General features: G+C 40.4%; 1 protein-coding gene across 2 annotated transcripts in view; it reads right to left on the reverse strand.

The window, feature by feature from the left end:
- Positions 1–720: 720 nt before the first annotated feature.
- Positions 721–21641, reverse strand: part of ACOT12 (acyl-CoA thioesterase 12) — a 43501-nt gene continuing 22580 nt past the window's right edge. For both annotated transcript variants that reach the window (XM_055342200.1, XM_055342202.1), the window contains 10 exons: positions 15042–15192; positions 13395–13514; positions 12341–12491; positions 11651–11706; positions 11272–11335; positions 10101–10184; positions 5184–5317; positions 2804–2932; positions 1458–1584; positions 721–1198 (listed from right to left, as the gene is read on the reverse strand). In XM_055342200.1, the coding sequence (XP_055198175.1) occupies positions 1049–1198; positions 1458–1584; positions 2804–2932; positions 5184–5317; positions 10101–10184; positions 11272–11335; positions 11651–11706; positions 12341–12491; positions 13395–13514; positions 15042–15192 (1166 nt within the window). In that variant the 3' untranslated portion in view covers positions 721–1048. The remainder of the gene's footprint in view (positions 1199–1457; positions 1585–2803; positions 2933–5183; positions 5318–10100; positions 10185–11271; positions 11336–11650; positions 11707–12340; positions 12492–13394; positions 13515–15041; positions 15193–21641) is intronic.

A 21641-nucleotide genomic window follows, 5' to 3' on the forward strand; every position in this document is an offset into this window, starting at 1 on the left:
GATTTGATATAGTGATGGCAGGATGTACCTAACCTCTTAAGTGCTCTAAATTCTAATGAAGAAGTCCTTCAACTTTTAAATGTTGTCTTGTAGAGGAGGCCAACTTGACATATTCTGGTTTGTCTTTTGAGTTAAGACAAGTCACAGAGTAGAATAATGAATGTTGAAGTCTGGGGAATAAAGTGCTAATGTAATGGTTATGAAGGAAGAGCTCAGTTAATATTCTCTTTCTCTGCAATATCACATTTTGCAGGTACTTTTTTGTGTATATATAGCAATAGATACTAAATTGGTCAGCCACCTTGAATATATGTGAAATGACACTAGTAAAGTAGTTCCTATTACTAAAATTGATTGGATTCCATTATGTTTTAATGTCTTCCTAATTTAAAGCTCTAAAACATGTAATACATCTTGTCAGATGCTCCTGACATACAGATATCTGCCATATATGGAACAATTCCACACTATTAATCAACTAGCCAACTTACCTTTATTGATTTATAAAATTTTAAACAGAACGCATGTTTCATCTCTGTAGCCTAAAAATGCTTATGATCATTTTAAACCATATTTGTACCATTTTATAGTCCATACAGAATTGCGTATGGGCAGTTTTCACTGCCTGTGCCCTTGGAAGGTTGTGGAGAGCCACCGATGATCTAAAACAGGGTTGAAGCTCGTTTAATACTACCCACATCACTGGTATTTGACCTGAGATGATTTTTATTTTTTAAAAGATTTTATTTATTTATTCATGAGAGACACAGAGAGAGGCAGAGACAGAGGCAGAGGGAGAAGCAGGCTCCATGCAGGAAGCCCGTTATGGGTCTTGATCCCGGGACTCCATCACAGCCTGGGCCAAAGGCAGGTGCTCAACCACTTAGCCACCCAGGCATCCCATGAATTTTATTTTTTAATCCCTTTCTACCTGCATTTTGCTTAGACTAATATTAAATTATTTTGTGACCCAAAGGCTTACCAAGTGCCTGGGCTAGTTGGAATTAAAGGTAGGAAATAAAATTACAGGTAATTGAAAGTTTACTGTTTAAAATATGTCTATCAACCCATCATCAGTAGCATTCTCTATGAATTGTATACAAGAGGCTGCTGTCTCTTCGATGGATTTTGACCAGCCACCAAGATTTCCAGCAAAGTAAGGGGAGATGCTAGCAGAAATCTGGTTGAAGTATGATACCTGTTTCAGAAAGAAAATACATTATTTCAATTGTCTGTTGACTTAGAACTTTTTCACATAGGGATCTGAGTCTTGTTGGTATAGAGGAGGCTATCGCCCTGATCTGGGGATGTTTTGGAGTGGATCTAAAAGGATGACCTTAGGATTCCCCTGATGTGGAACACACACGATAGAATTACAGTTAATTAGGAAATGTGAGTAAAGGATTTCTCTATATATGCAGGAGCAAATTAAGGTGCAGATGTTTCATCAAACTTACGGTACAGGAACTGCTGTCAATAGCATGGATGAGAAATCCAGCACATAAAATTTCACTTCTGCTGTACTGAGGAGAAGGTGGAACTGATGGTAGAGTAACCGACTTCACTGCCACCGTGTAAGTGTTGCTGAAAAATGAAAGGGCATTCTCTAAGTTATTCTGAGAAATGAAGAACAGTTGTTAGAAAATAAATTCCTGCAGTTAATTCAACTTGTTTATATAAGTAGAAGTGAAACTATGGAGACCCAGCTCTTCTGGATGAGGGTTCTGCATTAGAATACCTTCTCTATGGCTACATTCAAGTATAGGGAAGGGTTAGGGGCCGCAGGTGTCTTCCGCTTAAGAATTCCTTACACTTTGTGTAACTCCACAAAGCTGGAGTCATGTTCTAAGCATGTTTTATTATGCCCTAATGGGTTGTAGTGATTGCTGTTAACATTTGGCTGTGTATCCCTGAAGACTTTTTTATAAATCTATAACACTGATGTATGCCAATGCATACAAAGATTTTTGCATAAATACAATCATTTTCTAAATATTGGCCTACAATTTGATTTTTGCCTACTTATAAATCTTTGGAGGTATTTCTGAATCAGTGCCTCTATAGCTACTTCATTGTTTTTAATGATGGCACAGCACTCTACCGTAATTTATAAGATGGACCTTCGGTTTATTTCTCTATCTTTTGCCATAATAAATGATGCTACATTGAATGTCCACGTGAATTCATATTCACCCATGTGTGTGATTTATTTCCATAGGCCAGCTTTGACCTGGGAAATGATGCTGGCCAGTTCCAGGTGTAGACCTTAAATATTCTGAAGCATCTACCTCTTATTTCTTTGAGCACTTAACTCTTAGGACACTTCCCCTTAGAACACAGACACTGTGTCCGGAGAAGTCCAATGCCCACAGAGAAGTCATGGACAAACTCTCTAGTCAACAGTCCTAACTGGCAGCCAGACATTTTGAATGTCTAGCATAATTGAGCCTTTGCAAATTCTAAACCTATTCCTGATGTTTTATTTGGCAGTCACTGCATTTTTGGCAGTCACTGCATTTTTACTGATAATGGAATATTCCAAAGTTCTGCTAACTATCAGCATTAACGTGCAGACAGCAAAAGGAAAAGGAACTGCTTCAGGAACCTTGAATGGTGCTTTGCATGCAGGTGGCCTTTCATAGATGACTTTTTAAAATAACTGAAGGTCCATCTAGAAAAAATTCAGATGAACATCATTCAAGACCAGAAATGCCAATATTGCTTTCCTTATTTTCATATCAACTTTTGCATTTTCTCCTCTTCTATAAGACATTACTATAACACTTAAGTCCCATATACTCACCCATCTTTGAGAGGCCTTCTTCGTGATACAAGTACTACCAAGTCTTTGGGTTTGTCACCATTCACTACAGGACAAGTGATATAATATATCTGATCATCTTCACTCACGCAGTCTATGACTTCACAGGACCTATGTAAATACAACAGTGAAAGAAAGGCTACACTTTTCTACTTGCTTGAATAAGGCATTCACATCTGTTTGTTTGCAGAACTCCACTACTCTTTTTTTTTTGAGAACTCCACTACTGATGCCTACATTCAGTCTTCTGCTCACATCCTCCCAAAGCCAGCATTATTTCCCAAAGTCTGTCTTTAGAAAGCTGTTTAGTCAGCAGGAATAATAATGCATATGATGGAGAGAATGGTGGCCATATGATTCTAAGGTCACTGCCCTCAACACTTCAGAGAAAGGCATTTATAGTTATTTTCTACAAAATTATTTCTCTCCCTAGGATCAGGTAATAATATATGAAGACTACTGAATTATAAGGACAGTCATGGAAGAAGGACTCTTAGATAAAGGAATATGGTATGCTGGTAAGAGCACCAAGTTCAGAGTCAAACAACTTGTTTTTGAATCCCATATGCATACTCTGTATCTATGTTATGTTAGGCAAGTCACTTTATTTTTTTCACCTAAAATGCAAGTGGAATAACTATGGAGTTATTGTGAGAATTAAATGAAAACATCTGGCACAGTACCTGAATCAAGGTAGGTACACAAGACAAGTAAGTTAAAATTCATTCATTCATCTATTCCTCCATTTATTCAAGTTCAGTTTGGCTGGAATGTCAGGTGATGTAGAAAATAGTACAAGGAACATTTGAAATGAATCAACGCCAAAGTTTAGCTATTGTTCGTGCTAATAGTTTGGTACTTAGAGTATCTACAAATATTGATGCAAGAGTACTGTGAAGTATTCCTTCTTTCAGAGTGTTCCACTATGATAGCATTAACCATGATGTATTATTCTGGCATCTATGCAGATGTAACTCATGACCCCAGAGGTGTTTCACTTTAGCGGTATTAAATTGTCTATTACATGGTATTAATCATTATCAGGCTTAGCCATTTTATTTTATTTTATTTTTAATTTTTATTTATTTGGGATCCCTGGGTGGGGTGGCACAGCGGTTTGGCGCCTGCCTTTGGCCCAGGGCGTGATCCTGGAGACCCAGGATCGAATCCCACGTCGGGCTCCCGGTGCATGGAGCCTGCTTCTCCCTCTGCCTGTGTCTCTGCCTCTCTCTCTCATTCTGTGTGACTATCATAAATAAATAAAAAAAAAAATTAAAAAAAAATTTTTTATTTATTTATGATAGTCACACACAGAGAGAGAGAGAGAGAGAGAGAGAGAGAGAGAGAGAGACATAGGCAGAGAGATAGGCAGAGAGAGAAGCAGGCTCCATGCACCGGGAGCCCGACGTGGGATTCGATCCCGGGTCTCCAGGATCGCGCCCGGGGCCAAAGGCAGGCGCTAAACCGCTGTGCCACCCAGGGATCCCCAGGCTTAGCCATTTTAAAGCTGAGCTTCTAACCTCATCAAGGTTAGGAAGTAACTGATAATGCCTAATAGGAAGCCCGTCTCCCAGCAAGATGCCCAGTGAGGCCTTGGGTGCTGTAGCCCTGGAGCTGGGACTCCTTGGAGGAGGGGACGTGGCCCTAGTGTAATCAGACCCTGTCCCTGCAGGTGAGGGGACTCAGCACCTTGTATTCCAGGAAGGGAGCGACAGAGCAGAGGAGATTGGTTTGGGATGCAGGAGACAGGAAGTAACAGAAGGAAGAGACGTGGGCTTGAAGGGAGTGGGCCCTGATCAAGAAAAGCAGGAAGGAAAGCCTTTGACTTCGTTACTCACACAGCTGCCCCTCAGCTTCTCACCAGAGAATGCTGCTTCACAGAAAAAGAAGGAACTGCTAATTAAATACCAAGAGTGGGAAGTGGGAAGGATGATTAGATAAACACTTCCTCAAGAGCAACAGAACTGTGTATTAAAGTACAAGGGTGTGGAATTCAGAACTCGATGGATCTGGGTTCCAATTCAGGTTTGTTTGCTCTCCTGTCTGTGCCATCTTGGCAAGTCTCAGAACCTCCCTCTTGTTAAGTGGGCCTAATACCAAGTGTGGAGTTGTTGGTAGGATTGCAACAGATGTAGGTAAAGCATGTCAACTCAACAGAAATGATAAATAAATTATTAAGATAATTTTTGTTTTGCATCTCTCAATAGCACTTGATGCAGTTTTCAGTGCAGAGCCAAGTTCTAAAACATACTCTTTCATTAATAAACAACAGGTCATATGTCGGGCAATGGAGATGGATTGCAATATGGAGGCCACCCTTTACATGATGTTATTGAAGGAAATATTTTAAATGTATTCTTACACGTAATGGGGGTCCCACAAAGGTCTCTTGGTAAAGTCAGACAAGAGATGGTAAGTCAAGTGTGCAGGCCTTTCCACATGTTTCTCAACCCAAACAGATAAAATGTCATTCTCTTCCAGGGTATATATTTTTATCTAAAAGATAATAATAAGAAAAAATAAATTACAAAAGAAATATGGATGTTTTGACTTTTAAAATCACACACAGAGTCATAGGTTGATTGTACTAGCTAAGGTATCTCGGCACCTGAATAACAATGAAGCCAAATCATGGCAATTTCACTTAGAATATTTGGATGTCTAGAGCTTGGACCAGGATGTTATCCTCTATGTCCTCTATATAATATGTGACTTGGGTTATTTAATTATTGTGCAACAGTTTGATCTTGAAAAATAAAAAAATGTAAGCCTTTTTTTTTTAATCTCTTTGTGATATTTCCCTGCCTCTACCCAGGAACAATAGAAAATATCAGTAGGCTGATAGGGAAGCCTGTCAATTCCTCTCCAGAGAACCTGGACACTTTCTTAGGATGCCACGCGTGCCAAGGCATGCCAAGGGGCGCAGGAAGCAAGCCACCACCCCTAGCACCAAGTCAACCTTTCCAAAGGGCTGCTGAAGCACCATGTTTCTTCAGCACAAAGCATTCTTTAATTTATGAATCACAAGTGCCCATCCTGCAGAGAGGCCAATTCCTGGGTTTCTAATATTGTTATTCCTTAGATGAGAGGACACCTGTCTTGGGCAGCCATTTGACATAAATGATAATGGATCCCCTGTTACTCCAAACTCTCCTGCTATTGCACTTTTGCTAATAATCAGAGATATGTGCTCAGTTAAGAGCATATTTCCACCCTGCCCATTTTCTCCATCTCTTTCATGGTGCTTTGAAGTTAGTGTTGAAATGTGCCATCTTATAATCATCCCCATGGCAACAAGCTGTAAGAAGACAAATAAACAGAGGGTTAAGACTTCACTGTAGGAATCGAGCAGATGGACAAGTCAGGCTGTGAAGGAGAAAACCTTTATTTAAACATAAACATCTTCAAGAAGAGAATGAAGAAATAAGAAATTGACTAAAAGCAGCTTAGAAAGAAAAGGAGTGGCTATTTGTTCACACCATTTTACCTCTTTAGTTGATCCTTGTGCCATGACTGTCTTTAAACTGAGCCCACAAACGAGGACATGACCTGGGCTGTGGACGTATATCAAACAGAAAGCCATGAATGCGGCTCCAGGTGGTGGCTGAGACTCACCCCAACATAGCCATGCCTAACTTTGCCCCCTATAAGGCAGGAGTAAACTGAGGTTCCCTGGTGTAAATCCAGAAGGAAGTCATCAAAATTTGGTGGCCCTGTGACTCCACATCAGACTTCTGGGGCTCTGCAATCTCACAAGAGGCAAGGGCAGGTGGCCAGGTTAGCTTCTGTCAGATTCAGGCCTTGGAGCAGCCATGATCTACACTGATGGAATAAGGGTGGAGAGGGATGTAATCCTGGCTGAGTACTTGCTAAGAGCTGAATTGTGTCTCCTCAAATTCATATGGTAAGTTCTCTCAGCACTTCAGAATGTGACCTTATTTGGAAAGACGGTCCTTGTAGATGCAACTAGTTAAGATGAGGTTGTAGCATAGTTGGATGGGCCCCTAATCCAATAATGACTGATGTCCTGATAAAAAGGGAAAATTTAGACGCAGATATGCTCACTGGGAGACACCATATGAAGATGAAGGCAGTCAGGTGACACATTTACAAGCCAAGGTCCGCCAAAGATGGCCAGCAAACCACCAGACGCTAGAGGAGAAGGCCTGGAACAGATTCTTTCTCACTTCTTCAGAAAGAATCAACCTGGGAGCAGCTTTCTAGAAAAGCGTGATGGCTTCCTAGGGCTGCTCCCCGGGTTGCAGACACCTGCTGCTGCTTCCTCTCCCGAAGCCACAGCAAATGTCAGGCTGCGCAGCCACCTCTAAACTCGGCCTTCCCAGGGGTTACTAAACATCTCCAGTGCCGAGTATGGTATTGGACGAGTGCATGGTGTTTCGAGCCTTCTCCCAGAAGGTGAAGGTAGCAGAAAGCCCTTCTCATTGCTCTTCTGTGAGAATCAATGGCACTGATGCAGACAAAGCAGGCAGGGGAAGGCGGCGGTTGGTGGTGATCTCTTTAAACCTTAGTATTTTAGAAAAGTCAACTTCTGTTTAGTGAAAAAATTCTCCAAAACCAACTCTTTGAGAAAATGTGAAACCTTTCACGCTCACAAGAATACGGGTTAAATTCCATCTGTAACCAATCAAACATTTTATCATTTGATGCCTCGTGAATTTTATTCTATGACATGAAGCTTAAGGTGAGTAAGCTTGAAATTGCCAACAGTTTAGAACGGTATTGTTTTTTCATTCTAATGAGATTCTGTTTAATGGATTTGGATATCTTATGCCAACAGCAGAAGAGAAAAGAGTATAGTTTTAGAATTTTATACTGTTTTATACTATCCGTTGTTGTTGAGACAACATTACAAGAAGGAGGACAAAGTTCTTCACCGAGGCCTGGGTGGGGAGGTGCCTGGGGAATTACCCAGGGGGTGGGGTGCAGGGGGGGTGCTGGGGAGGAGAAATGGTCCTTGGAGCTCTGGGACCAGCCCCTCCCCCGCTGCAGTGAGAATAGCTCCCTCTGCTCTGTTTCCTGTACTGGGTTTTGTTCTATGGAAAGGTTTTCAAGTGGTCCTTACCATTCTGGCTTTCATCACCTTTCTCAGCTACTACCCCCTAAATAAAAAGCTACTCTCCCAGGACAGTCTCCTATCCAGGCTGATTTCTACCCTGAGGATTGGGCTCAAGCTACTCACTGCCTACACAGCCTCTTTCACCCTCCGGCATCTACTCAAGCTCCCAACAAGGAGAAAAGAATCACCTCCTTTCAAAAGTTCTCTCTAAACAGTCTTGTTTTACTTTGTGGTGCCTAAGAGCTGACCTTTATGATTTAAACACTGGACTTGCTTATCAACTACCTGAACATTATTCATCCGCTGCTAAATGTTTTTGTGTGGTGTTGCCAAAATAGCCTGCAAGCTCCTTCAGAGTGAGGGTTCACCTTTTGCTTCTTGTACTGCTACTATTATGAATTCCATCACTGTACATAAAAGTGAAATAAGACTTAAAAGAATTAGTACTGCTCATTTTAATTACAAATACCAGAAATCTTCAACCTTTGCTATTTAACTAATTTATATAAAAAATAAGTACAGATTTTAAAACCTGAAATAAGTATGATTCACAGCAGATAGTTGTAAGAATTATTCAATGAAGAGGTAACAGAAAAAACTAAGAGCATTGTATTTTAAAATTAAAACAATATGAAAGTTTTAAGAAGTAGGAGAGAAGAGGATGGCCTGGAAAGGAAAAAGAATCAAGTTTTATCATAAATATAATCTAAAGAACTGGAAGGCTTTGAATTCAACAGAAATGACTTAAGAATGTTGCTTTAATTATATAGTATCTTCTAATCAGAACCCACACAAAAATTAAGAATGAATTATTGATGGCTCTCCTTGGACACTAACAAATACAGTATTTCTTTGTTTAGGTTTATTTTGGCCCCCAGCTCCCAAAGAGCTGAAGGTTTTGTGTATTATATGACTTCACAAAACATGTTCTCTTCCTTCACTCCAGACACAAGTTTGCCCTTTCCAGTGCTGCTTAGACGCCAGCAATGATGAAAGAAGCAGATTTCATACTAGTAAAAGTCTTGAAGCATCTTTTGTGTGGGATAAAGAGAAAAAGATCATTTTATTACATGAAACCTATGTTTCTGCATCACTGAATTAAGCATATGTGGAAACATAACTGGATCCAAAAAGGGTAAGGGAGATCCTGAAGGGATGCAGAAGCGACAACAAAGACATGGGAAAAGCCAACCATCCGGAACGAAGCACTGACAAGAGTCAAAGTTGAAAAGAAGCAGTAAAGTAGCATCTGAGTTTGCTTCAGCTTCAGGGTAAGTGACCGCATAATGTATCGTCCTGACTGGGGCATGGAAGCATTATTAATAATTATGATAAGACAATGGATTACGATGGGATCATCACTATGATGGGAGAACCAGGACTGCCCCAGGAAAAGCAGGACATACGGTCACCCTAATGTGGAGGCCCCTGCTCCACTGATGAGAAACAGGACACCCCGAGACTGTGAGCACAGAGAGTAGACATGACTGCGCAGCTGCCGGGTGCCGGGCACCGCAGCGATCGGGACTCCTGGGCTGACCTGACAGTTTAGCTAGTGTGGGCAGCAGCTTCCCCAGATCCCCTGACATGCCTGTGAAATTAGACAAATCAGGATGCAAATGATATATGTGTATTTAAGTTTGAAGACCTGCAAAAACGGTGTAAAAGGTGCCTAGAGAGATACAAAGAAGTCAAGGCAAGGCTTCTTTCATAGAAAGTCCGTAATCTAGTTAGAGGAAAAGACCACATGTAAAAAGTTAAATTACACCATGAGACACCAACATCAATGCGATGTAGCTGTGGAGACAAGTCATAAGACAGTGCATAATTCATTGACAAATTAATTTTGAAAAAGTCATTGCTAAGGGGATTCCTACGGGGAGGGGGGGAGTTCCTTCAGTCAGGGGTAATAGGGGTGGCTTCATGCAGAAGCATTTGTCCCAAGGCTTGAAGACCAGTTAGAGAGAAGTGGGATATGAGAAGTTCAGAGGTAGGAATGTTTGGGGCGCACCAAAGGATCCCAGATTCACCAGCATGGAGGAGTAGAGACAGCACTGGAAAGGTACTTGAGTCTTAGAAAAAAGTTTCTCAGGAAGATTTACCTTCTTAAAAGCAGCAGTAGAAGCAGCAGAACCACCACCACCATGACCACTTTCATTTGTGATGGCCAGCAGGTTGTGCATATACCTGGATGCCTCCTACCTTTTCCACCACACTGGTAACCTCCCAACCACTTCTGGCTGCCAGATTTTCGAGAGCCTCCACATTGGCGTTACTCAGGGATACCTAGAATACAAATGTTGTAAAAGCTGAGAGTTCGACCCACAGATATGTGATCAAATAGTTTCTGCCTCTAAGTGGGACCTGTTCAAGCCAAAGTGGTAATGCTGAGCTTAGAACTAAGCTATAGGTAACACAGTTTCCATCTCCAACTCTTTTTAAGATTTTATTTATTTATTCATGAGAGACACATAGAGAGAGGCAGAGACATAGGTAGAAGGAGAAGCAGGCTCCCCCGCAGGGAGCTCAGTGCAGCACTTGATTCAGGGATCAAGTGGATCCCAAGACCCCGGGATCATGACTTGAGTTGAAGGCAGACGCTCAACCACTGAGCCACCCAGGTGCCTCCCTCCCCCCGTCTCCAGCTCTTTTTACTCATTCATTCATTCATTCATTCATTCCTGAGAGACACAAAGAGAGGCAGAGACATAGAGGAAAAAGCAGGTTCCTCAAAGGTAGCCCAGCGTGGGACTTGATCCCCGGACTAGGATCACATCCTGAGTCAAAGACAGACGCTCAACTGCTGAGCCATGCAGGTGTCCCTGTCTCCAACTCTTAATTCAGAATTCAGACAAAATAACACAAGGCCTACATGCTTCACAAATTAGTGTCATATTAATTGGTGTCTCCAGCAAAGACAACATTATCTTTTAATATGACTTAGAATCAACAGTAAACTTCAATTTCCCTTTATATTTCATGGTCAAAAACTTCATAACGGCTAATACTTTGTTGCTGTGTTATAAAAATGCAAGCTGGAAGGCATATCATTCAGCACAAATCGCAGGGACACCAGCTCTTGGTGTCATGCTGCCTGAATGCATCTGATGATAGATCATTCTGAGTCGGTACTTTGGAAACTATACACGTAATTCAAACAAGGCAGAGAAGCAACTAGTTGGTCACCACTTACTGATTGGTTTTGTTTCATTTTGAGATAAATAGTTGATATATTTCACCTTCTCATCTAACCTGTGTAGGCACAATCTGAATCCGTTAAACATGGGAACTTTCATTTTTATGATGATGCCATTTTCCATTTTAATAATGATGCAATTTTTACATGAAGAGCTCCATATAATAAAACCGTTACCTGGTTGGTTACGTCCCAGTGTACACAGAGTGGTACTTCTTCTTTGTGGGAAATAACATATTTTCTGGAAAAAAATTAAAATTAAGTAACATATCATAATAATAATGTTATAATAGTAAATAAGTTTACTTCCCTGCATTTAGTGCAACAACAGTAATCGAGACACTTTCTTGAACTGAAATCCACAGTTTTAAAAGCTGCTTTTTAGTAGTGGAATTATCAGGAAGATCAATTTCCGTCACGGTTAGCCTCCAGCCAGGAAACATCAGACCTTCTCATTTCACATGGTGTGGGAACACAGACCCAGAGAGGAGCCTTTTGTTACATAATTTGCTAGATAAGAGAAGATAGCATGAAATCGCTAACCGAGATCCCTTACCTGCCTAGGCGAATTCTCTTGCGTGCAATAGCTCCACGATACCGTCTCAAATCGTCCTTTAATAAAAAACAAAGCAAAATCAATAAATTTCTAATATTTCAGTGCTACAATCCTGACGTCTCTCTCTCCTAATTCAGTTGAAGGGGCTAGCTGGGGCACACGCAGTGTCCCTGCGTGAACTGTCCTCATCACTCACAGAGGCCGGGTGCATGGGTAAAAACACAACCTTTACAGCCTCTTTCCTTCTTTATTTAAAGTAGTGATTGTTACCATTTCTGTTACCAGAATTATACACATATCTCACTATAGGGTTTTTAGGAGAGGTGAGAGTTGGCACTCACGCACCTCAGGTGAGGGGAGGGTATAGTCCCACCGCAGCTAAATGTAGGGAAGTGGGAGAAGAGAATCACAATATGGCCCAGAAGGTGACAGGCTCCCCCGCCGTGTGTGGCCTAGCCCAGGTCTCCCGGGCCTCTGTTACTTCAACAAATGATGAGAATGACGCAGGGGGGGAAAAAGAAAATAAAATGTCCATTTTACTTTGTGATATAGAAGAGAAAAAAAAAATCCAAAGAGGGAGAGGCTTGGAAGTTGTGGCAGGTGTGAGGAACTTCTGGGTGGAGCCCTGTACCCACCATTTCCCCTCAAATAAGTGATCCAATCATGGAGACTCACGTGCCAATAACTGACCTTTGACATGGGTTTGATTCTGGGAAATGTGACCAGTTCTTCCTTATCGTTGACAGCATTATAAATGAGAAAAGCACTGTTGATGTGCCGGCCCCGGCCCTCAGACCACTCCTGACAGTCAAAGGCCTCCACGCGCACTCCCACTTCCACACTGCAGAGGACAACACGGGGCCATGGGCGGAGAACCAGAGCACGCCAGGCCTCTCTGCCCGCCACCACCACCACCGTCACCACCGTCACCGCCAGCACCACCACCACCACCACCACCACCACCACTCTTCCAAGTGAGAACAAGAATGAGGGCCCTGGGCTCTCTCTTTATCATTGCAAGTCTATGCAATTGTTAAAATCCATTTCATCAGGTCTATGGATCTGACCTACTAGCCCCTGGAAGCATTTCCACTTTACTTTCCCATCATCATGTGGGGGAAAGGCCAGCTAGGACTTTATATATATTCATGAACATATTTTGTCAATGAGGAGTGAGGGGAGTTAATTGTGCTAAAGGCAAGTTTCCTCCCTTAAAAACAACAGTTCTATATTAAAAAGCATCAGACATTAAAATTGGATAGGAAACATACTCTTTTTCACATTTTAGAAGAACTAATATGAAATTAAATATTTTCATTGTGTATCATGAATAATAAAAATAACTGGGAAGCAGTTTGGACTTCATGGTGATAAATAACAGGTCCGTTATGAGTCAGTTGAGCATGAAGTCACTGGGACTCTTGAGAATGAAAGGAAGAGTTAGTAATTATGACAGGACCACACCAAAACCACACCAGGCCCACTGGGAGTCCCCCTTATTAAGAGACAAAAACCAGCCCATCACAATTTATGAACTATGAAGAGGCCCAAGCAAAAAGAGGGTTAATATGAGTGTCTACAGCTGTTGACGACTGAATCGAACTTCCAGAAAAAAATGAGAAGGAACTTGGTTACCTTATAGTAGTACCTACACTCATCCCCAGATTGAAATAAAAATAAAAAATTATTCATGTGCAAGTTCAAATTTGTTTGTGGCTGCCTAAGAGGATTAGGTGGGCTTTACCAGGTTTGAAATGTATTGTTGACAATGGCATTGAAAACCAGCCGATCTCCCACAGTGGATGGTCCCCGGAACTTAAACATGTCCACAGACTTCAGAAGAGGGTGCGCCCCACAGAGGCGGCTGAGGAAACAGGGAAGGGAGGAGAAAGTGCCCACACTCTAAGTATTTTCATGAACTATTGATTTGTTTAACCAATGCAAGAGACAAATACTCAATGTGCTCTCTAAATCATATCTTTTAATTCTTTTAAGAGTGAAATAAATAACTAAATAACGTGTTTTGAGAGTTTGTACACTCCCTGCAAATATTTTGGGAAATATCACGACCCCAGGCTGTGGGGTCTTTACCAAGATGCTTGGTGCTTCTGCTCTTGGGTGGACAGCCCTGCACCTGTTTTGTTCTTGATAAAAGTCCCTCTGAGAAACAAGCCAATGTCCTTTGTTCTCATGGGAGGGTTCTACTCATCCTGATGGCTCAGGATCACAATCATAGAGTCATGACTCCCAGGTTGAAGCAGGGCACAGTGAAGGAACTGCCAGTTAATACAGTTCATACCAGTTCCTCAGCTTCACAATTAACTGAATTCACTCATATATCAAAAGACTAATTTTTTTCCCTATGGGAAAATTACCTGGATTGCTACACAAAGCCTAAAGGGCTACAATGTACACACATTATAATTTTTTTGATTGTGAAATTTTGAAATATGTAAAAAGTATATTTAATCTCAGAAAGTTACTTTTGTAATTTCCTACATTTTAGATTCCCACTTCGTCATTCAATTACTCAAAGGAATTGTGCCAACACTAAGTGAACAGACTATGCCACGGCTAATTATATTGTAAGCTTTTACAATAGAACAGGTTCAAATACTTTGTCATTGAGAATGACAATCTCATTTTAAAAAGGAGCTCTCTTATTTGTGCATGATTTATAAGAAGGATTTCTACAGGTTTCTAACTATAGTCACAATTATAAACATTCATAATAAAATTCTTTTAATTTGGGGAAAATAAAATCTTAACAATTTTCAACAGTCACAGAAATTGTCAGTAGGGCAGTTCCTGTTCAAATGCCTTTTTAGAATACACAATGTTCCTTAAAGCTGCTCAATTAACCTACGTGGTTCCATTAAGAATAAAATGCCTTTTTTTTTTTTTTGAAACTGAAGAATACTTAAAAGTTTTCTTTCAAGCTCCTTCCACTTTCTCATTTTATTTTTCAGGTAATCTTCTAGCCATATGATTCTAACTAGGCACTTCAAAGGTCAAACCTAATTGTAAACTGCCTATAAAAAAGTTTGCAATTTGACTATTTTTAAGTGTAAAGGCTGCTTCTATTTCTGTTTTGCATCTATATCATTACGGGGAGTTTAAGGGTTACATGACCAACATTTACAATTCAGAATAAAGTATTAGAACAGTCATTTCATTTTTATTTTTGAACTAAGAACATAAACCTCCACCTTCAAACAAAAGGACAGATTAATCCTAAGGGAAACAGGTAAATGGCTTATTTTTTCATTTTAATAAAAGGCAACACTCTTCTCCCCTTGTCTCCTTGGCTAGCTCAATAGCTGGGACCCAGAACCCTTCTGACCTCTCCTCACTCAACCCAACATCAAACGCCAAAGCCAAAACCAAGAACCTTGCAGAAATAGTAGCCACGGTCTCCATCCAAGCCATAATTTGGCCACCAAAAGTATTTCCATGATGGTTTGCATGGGGTGGAAGGACAAGTTCAATACTCTGAACAGATGTGCCACTTGTGGAAACCATTCCTTCATCACAAATGGGGTCTGAAAGGTAGATGCAAACATTAATATTGGTGGAGTTAACTGCAGAACTTGGGACCATGGCTTTCCTTCCTAGCAGCACGGATCTTAGGGGATTTTTAGAAAAATTAAATTATTCCCAAAGATTTAAATCTCCTGAGGAAATAAATGGACTTCGTTCTACAGAGTAACTTTCACCTGAATGGTGGATATTCAGAGAACTGGATAAGATAACTGATGAGAAAGGCCCTTTTAGAGACTGTATTCCAACCTATCTTACAAGTTCACAGGACTTTTGATTAAGAGAATAATTGAACTTAAACTTGAGTTGTTTGGAGTGGAGGTGGGGCAGATCAGGGAGGGAGAGGAAAAAAATTTGGGACTTGATGGATATGTTATCTTGATTGAGGTGATGGTTTTATTGGTGTACATGTTTCAAAACTTATCAAACTACACTTCAAACATGAGTACATCAATTATTTGTAAGTATATTTATAAGCTATAATTACTATTTATAATTATTATTCATAATATTTATTATTTATAGTACATAAATTACACCTCAATAAGGTGGTTAAAATGAAAGGAGTTTGAGCTATAAAGGACCACAGACACTGAGAATCTGGAATAGTTTGCTCTAGTATAAACTTTAGAATGGGAATGTGGCCTCCCATGGTTACTGTTTTGCAGTGAATGCAGTCACAAACAGAAAAGACACAATGAGTATTTCCCGTGTCCTTCTGCTTCCTTTGAATCATATCTGCTTCATTTACTGACAAATTGGTTTTTACTCTCAACAATGGAGAAATCATTTACTCTGGCTGCAAAGCAGTAAAATGTATTCAATTATGCTTCCTGCATCATCTAGTGAATCACCAGCTAGGCCTAAATCTCATGTGCTATTGTTTGAGGAGGTAGGGGGAGGATCTACAAATCAGGGGTACCATCCTGGTTGTGCTGTCAGAGGCAGAGCTGAGCTTGCAGTCCAAGAGCACAGATTGGCCAGCTGTTGGGAACTGGGAATGGGGCCATTCTTGGCACAGTCACATATAAGTGAGAAGAGAAGTGCAGCTGCAAAGACCTTAAACTGCATTTTCTCATGAAATTTTTAGATTTCTAATTAATTGGTAGTCTTTTAATTTCCCCCCCTTCATTCCACTGATCATTTCAGTCATCTACTTAAAAACACGTCAGAAACATCCCATAACATCCTAGTCTAAAAAGCTCAAAGCCTTCCCATGGCCCTAAACTCCTCCTTCTTTGTCTGGCTTGTGCCTACCTCTCCAGCCCCAGCTAGTCAGGACCACCACCCTCCCCTCAACATATTCCCTCTCAATCTCTCTCTGTTCCATTCCAGCTATGAGACCTTTTTTCAGTCCTATACCTAAGTACTTTTCTGGGTCTCTCCCATGTATGTAGGCAGTATACCTGTAATTAAACTTTTGTTGATTTTTTCCTGTTAATCTGTCTCTTGTCAATTGAATTCTTATACCAGCTAGAAGTAGTTTATAGGGTAGAGGAAAATTTTTCCTCCTCAACATTCTGTTGGCCCAGGCATCTTTTCTTCAGGAGAGCCTACCCAGACCTAGCAGCTAATTCCCACTGACATGACCTCTCATGTGTACTTTTCTTTCACAATTATAGTTTTATGTATATTTGTGTGATCTTTGATTGTCTGACCCACTAGATCCTAAGCTCTTTTGGTCAAGAACTGATATTCTTCTTAAATTCTAATATAAATCCTGAAGTTAGGTGCTTAGTAAATATTTATTGAATGAATGGACAAATAAACTTAGCTGTGCTGGTTTATTCCACATTCAGTCTTTGCTTTCAAGAGAATTTTTTAGGTAATTAAATGTACCAATTTACACTTCTATGTGTTGTTTATTAGAGTTGCCACTGCTCTGCGTTTTTGCTTAATATTGTCTCTTCAAATTTTTCCAGTTTTGTGGGTGTGAAATATCTTGTGTTGGTTATAATTTTCATTTCTCTGATAATGAAGTCCAACATCTTTTCATAAGTATATTAAACTTTCTTGTTACTTCTGAATGAAATGTCTACGTCATTTGCTTCAAGTGTTAACTCTCCCTTTCTTTTTATTCTTTCCTTCTGGCACTTTGATTAGATGCATATTAGACTTCTTATTCCTTTATGTCTTCAAATCTTCCATATAATTCCCATCTCTTTGCCAATCCATCTGCATTCTAGGTAACTCCTTCATATCTATCTTCCAGTTACTGTCTTATTGGCAGCTTAATCTGTTCACTGAGTTTCAAATTTAAATTATTATATATATTTTTGTATAGAAATTCTCTTTGTTTCTTTGTCAAACCTTCTAGGTAATTTTTTTTTTTTAAGATTTTATTTATTCACGAGAGACACACACACACAGAGGCAGAAACACAGGCAGGGGGAGAAGCAGGCTCAATGCAGAGAGCCTTGACGCAGGACTTGATCCTGGGTCTCCAGGATCACGCCCTGGGCTGAAGGCGGCACTAAACTGCTGAGCCACCCAGGCTGCCCTAGGTCATTTCTTTATTCCTGAACAATACTTTTGATTCTATTTCTTAAAATATGTTAACATTCTAACTTAATATTCTTTATATGTTAAATGCAGTAATTATAGTCTTTGTGGGCCTCTTTCCATTTTCTGGGGCTTCCTCTGGATTTGGGTGATTTTTTTTAATTTTATTTTTTATTATTTTTGACTAGGAGTCAATATCCCTTGGATCTAATATGTGTGGGGATTCTTTTTTTTAATTTTTATTTTTTATTTATGATAGGCACACAGTGAGAGAGAGAGGCAGAGACATAGGCAGAGGGAGAAGCAGGCTCCATGCACCGGGAGCCCGACGTGGGATTCGATCCCGGGTCTCCAGGATCGCGCCCTGGGCCAAAGGCAGGCGCCAAACCGCTGCGCCACCCAGGGATCCCTGTGTGGGGATTCTTGAGAGCTGGGCTTAAAGTCATTTTCTACAGGGGTTTGCATTTATTGTTATAGATCACCAGGGGTATTAGTGGGAAGTAGTACTTCCCACTAAATTTCATGTGGTCTTGTTTCAGTCCAAACAAATGATGTGAATTCTGATGTCAAATCTACATGAGAATGTGCTTGTGATTGAATTCCTTAAGGTTAACACGTTTCCTTGCCCCCCCCCCCCCCCACCATTCTACCTAGGGCTAAGGCTCAGATAGGAAAGCATCCCTAAGAGAGCTCTCTGGGGATTGAGATTTTTCTAACTGACTCACCAAGAGTATCATTTTTTTAGGTTTGCAGCTACTTATAAGGTTCCCTGACACAATCTTCAATGTAACATGGGCCACTGGTTTTGTCCTGATCTTTTGCAGGCCCATTAAAACACAAGTTCAAGGTCTTCTAACACCTACAGAGTCCAGAGCAAATGCCAGGTCTTCTATCATCGTACACTGCTACACTGGGTTTTCTAGTCATTTCTGGACTTCAGGGTTTTCTCTTATTTTTCTCCCTGCTGAGATGTGTTTAGAAACATGTTTGTAAATATTTTATCCAGAGATTTTAGTTTGTTTTTGACAGCAAGTCCACTATATTGCTGTCATCAGTATTGGCCTGCTTCTTAAAGTGGTCTTTAAAAGGCACATGAAATCTTCAATCTATTTCAATTTCTCTCTCTCTCTCTCTCTCTCTCTCTCTTTTGCTGTTACTGACTTTGTCAGATGATATCCTATTAATATCTAAAACCAGTACTAAGTTTTTTTTAGGTTGGTATATCTTTTTTTGTTCAAAATAAATATAAATTATCTCTAAAATAAAATGCTAAATGAAAAAAGAAAGGGACGTAGCTGTTTGAATACTGTGCTCCAAATATGTGCTAGAGTGTGTATGTGTGTGTATGTAATATTGGTTGTCTTTGACGATAGGAACTGGCTAACTGGGAGATACTGATGGTAGGAAGTATTACCTTTTAACTGAATGCCTTTTTATAGCTTTTGAGCTTTTCACCCTGTGTATGTGTACTAACTATTTTAAAATAATTTAAAATAATTATAAAATTCAAAACTGAGTGGGTCTTATGAGAGACATTATAAAGACTCAAATATAAGGCAATTCCTTCTTTTTTGAGGGATAACTTTAAAGAAAAAGCTACTCAATTCTTATGAAGACATACATGGCATGCACTGGATTACACAGAAGTGGGTACTAGGGCAGGTCATGTGTGCATAAGCATCAGCTGTGACTTGTATGCAGAAATATACTGAGTACAGATGACCTCGGTACTAAAGCATGCCTGTTGGCGGCAGGTAATTGCCAATCAATGGAGAAATATGGCTCTCCCAGGCTTAGAGACCAAGTCAGGCTCACAGCTCTGGCTGGGTACTCAAGTTAAGCATGGTAAACAAACCTCACCCTTTCTACAGCCTTTAAATAAGAGCATACCTGTCCAGAGGTCAATACTTGTACCTTTGATGTTAAGTATTGTGTCATCATTCTGTTTGGACAATTTTTGCATTCATTCTACAATTTTGGGTCAGGAACTTTGACCTGAATTGAGGATATTCTAGTTTTCCTTCTCATAACCAGAAAGGATCAAATTAGGATAATGCTCATAAAGACTTGACTTCTAGCTGAGAAATAATTTAAATGCTCCAATATGAAGTCTTTTCCTATAAGCCAAGCTTCCAAACAATGACCCTGTGGTACAAGAGCACATTCCAAAGAAGTCCTGCTTTTACATCATCTAATCTCATCTAATTTTCCTTTTCTTCTGAAAGCCTGATTTTGACTCAAATTTCTAACTGTTCTAACAATATGCACTTCAACCACACAAAATCTTGAAAGAGATTCCAATTAGTTGTGATATTGGTATCACTATAGAACCTTGAGTTTTCTAAAAACATGGTTTAATAATGAAGATGATCTAGCTAGCTTCCTTTAGATGGTATTGTCCAGTTCAAAACAAACTCCATCCAGATACACCAGGGGGCAGATGGGCAAACCATGTGCTCTCTGGCAACTTAGAGTTCCAGGGTCCAGCTCTGACATTAAGAGAAATTGCTTTTAGGTTCTACGATATCTTGATGGCAAGAAAGCTAGTAAAATTTCTAAAAAGATCAAATCAATGAAGTTAGGTTAAGAGTTGTTTTGTGCTAAGGAATAATCTGTTTTAGGGCATATTAGAGGAAACATGATTAAAAACAAGCTCTGAAAATCTATAATTCTAAACTAAACCAGACTTCTAGAGGTTCTGTCCAACTTCCTAACAAACTGAAACTGAAGTCCATTATAGTCATTTTACCTCTATATTTGAGTGGCTGGAGCACGAGAGGGTGATATCCCCATTCCCAGTTCAGTGGGCAGTTTTTATTCCTAACTTCCTGGAATACAGCTGACCTTTCATTTCTTCATGTACCTGTACTCCTTTGGCTCATGATGCCAGTTTCTCTGGTTCTCCTTGCACCCCTTCCACGAGTCACTCTAGGTCTTCTTCATAGACCCATCCTCTTCCGGTGATCATCTCTTGAATGGCCATGTGCTATAAGTTCCACTCTTAGCCTAACACCCTTGTGCCACTGGGAGCCCTTCTTGGGTGATTGTAGGTACTGGTTCATTTGAATTGCCACCGGTAAGCTGTTGTGTCTCAAAGTAAATCTCCGCAAGCCCTGGTTTTGTCCTTTTGGTTGTTTCACAGGCATGTCAGGCTAAACTAAACTCATCATCATCTACCTCATCAGAAATGCCCCTCCCCTGCCCTGTGTATGCATTAGCTCAGTTCATGACACCACCGTTAACTAGACAGTTGCTCAGGCAAGAAACCTGAGAGTTACCCTGAACAACTTCTTCCTCATCCATCACCCCTCATGAGTGACCCTATTCTGTTGAGTTACCCTCTGTATATATTTGTTACCTTCCCCTCTCTACATTACTGCCTAGAGTAGCCACTCCTCACTCCTTGCCTGGTCTCCCTCCCTCTAGCCTCTCCTCCTCTATGCAGAGTGGCCACATTAAGTGCCAACCTCATTATGCAATTCTGCCCAAATCTTCATCGGCTTTCCTCAAGGAGAGAAGAAAGGTCAAGCCTCTTTGCTTGGCCTAAGAGAGCCTCAATGACACAGTTCTATCTTTTCAGTCCTGCCTCCTTCCACTTCCTTTTCTCTCTAATAAGTCCTTGCTCTCTTGGTTCAGCTATTTTATTACTTCAGCAAAATGTATTTTTTTTAATCTGTTCTTTTTTTAAATTTTTTCTTATTTATTTATGATAGTCACAGAGAGAGAGAGAGAGAGAGAAAGAGAGGCAGAGACACAGGCAGAGGGAGAAGGAGGCTCCATGCACCGGGAGCCCGACGCGGGATTCGATCCCAAGTCTCCAGGATCGCGCCCTGGGCCAAAGGCAGGTGCTAAACCGCTGCGCCACCCAGGGATCCCAGCAAAATGTATTTTAAGTATATTTTGGTACTGAGACCATCTTTACAGAAGGATGGACTCTTTAGCACAGTAA

Source organism: Nyctereutes procyonoides, unplaced genomic scaffold (assembly GCF_905146905.1).
Source record: "Nyctereutes procyonoides isolate TBG_1078 unplaced genomic scaffold, NYPRO_anot_genome, whole genome shotgun sequence".
Taxonomy (NCBI): domain Eukaryota; kingdom Metazoa; phylum Chordata; class Mammalia; order Carnivora; family Canidae; genus Nyctereutes; species Nyctereutes procyonoides.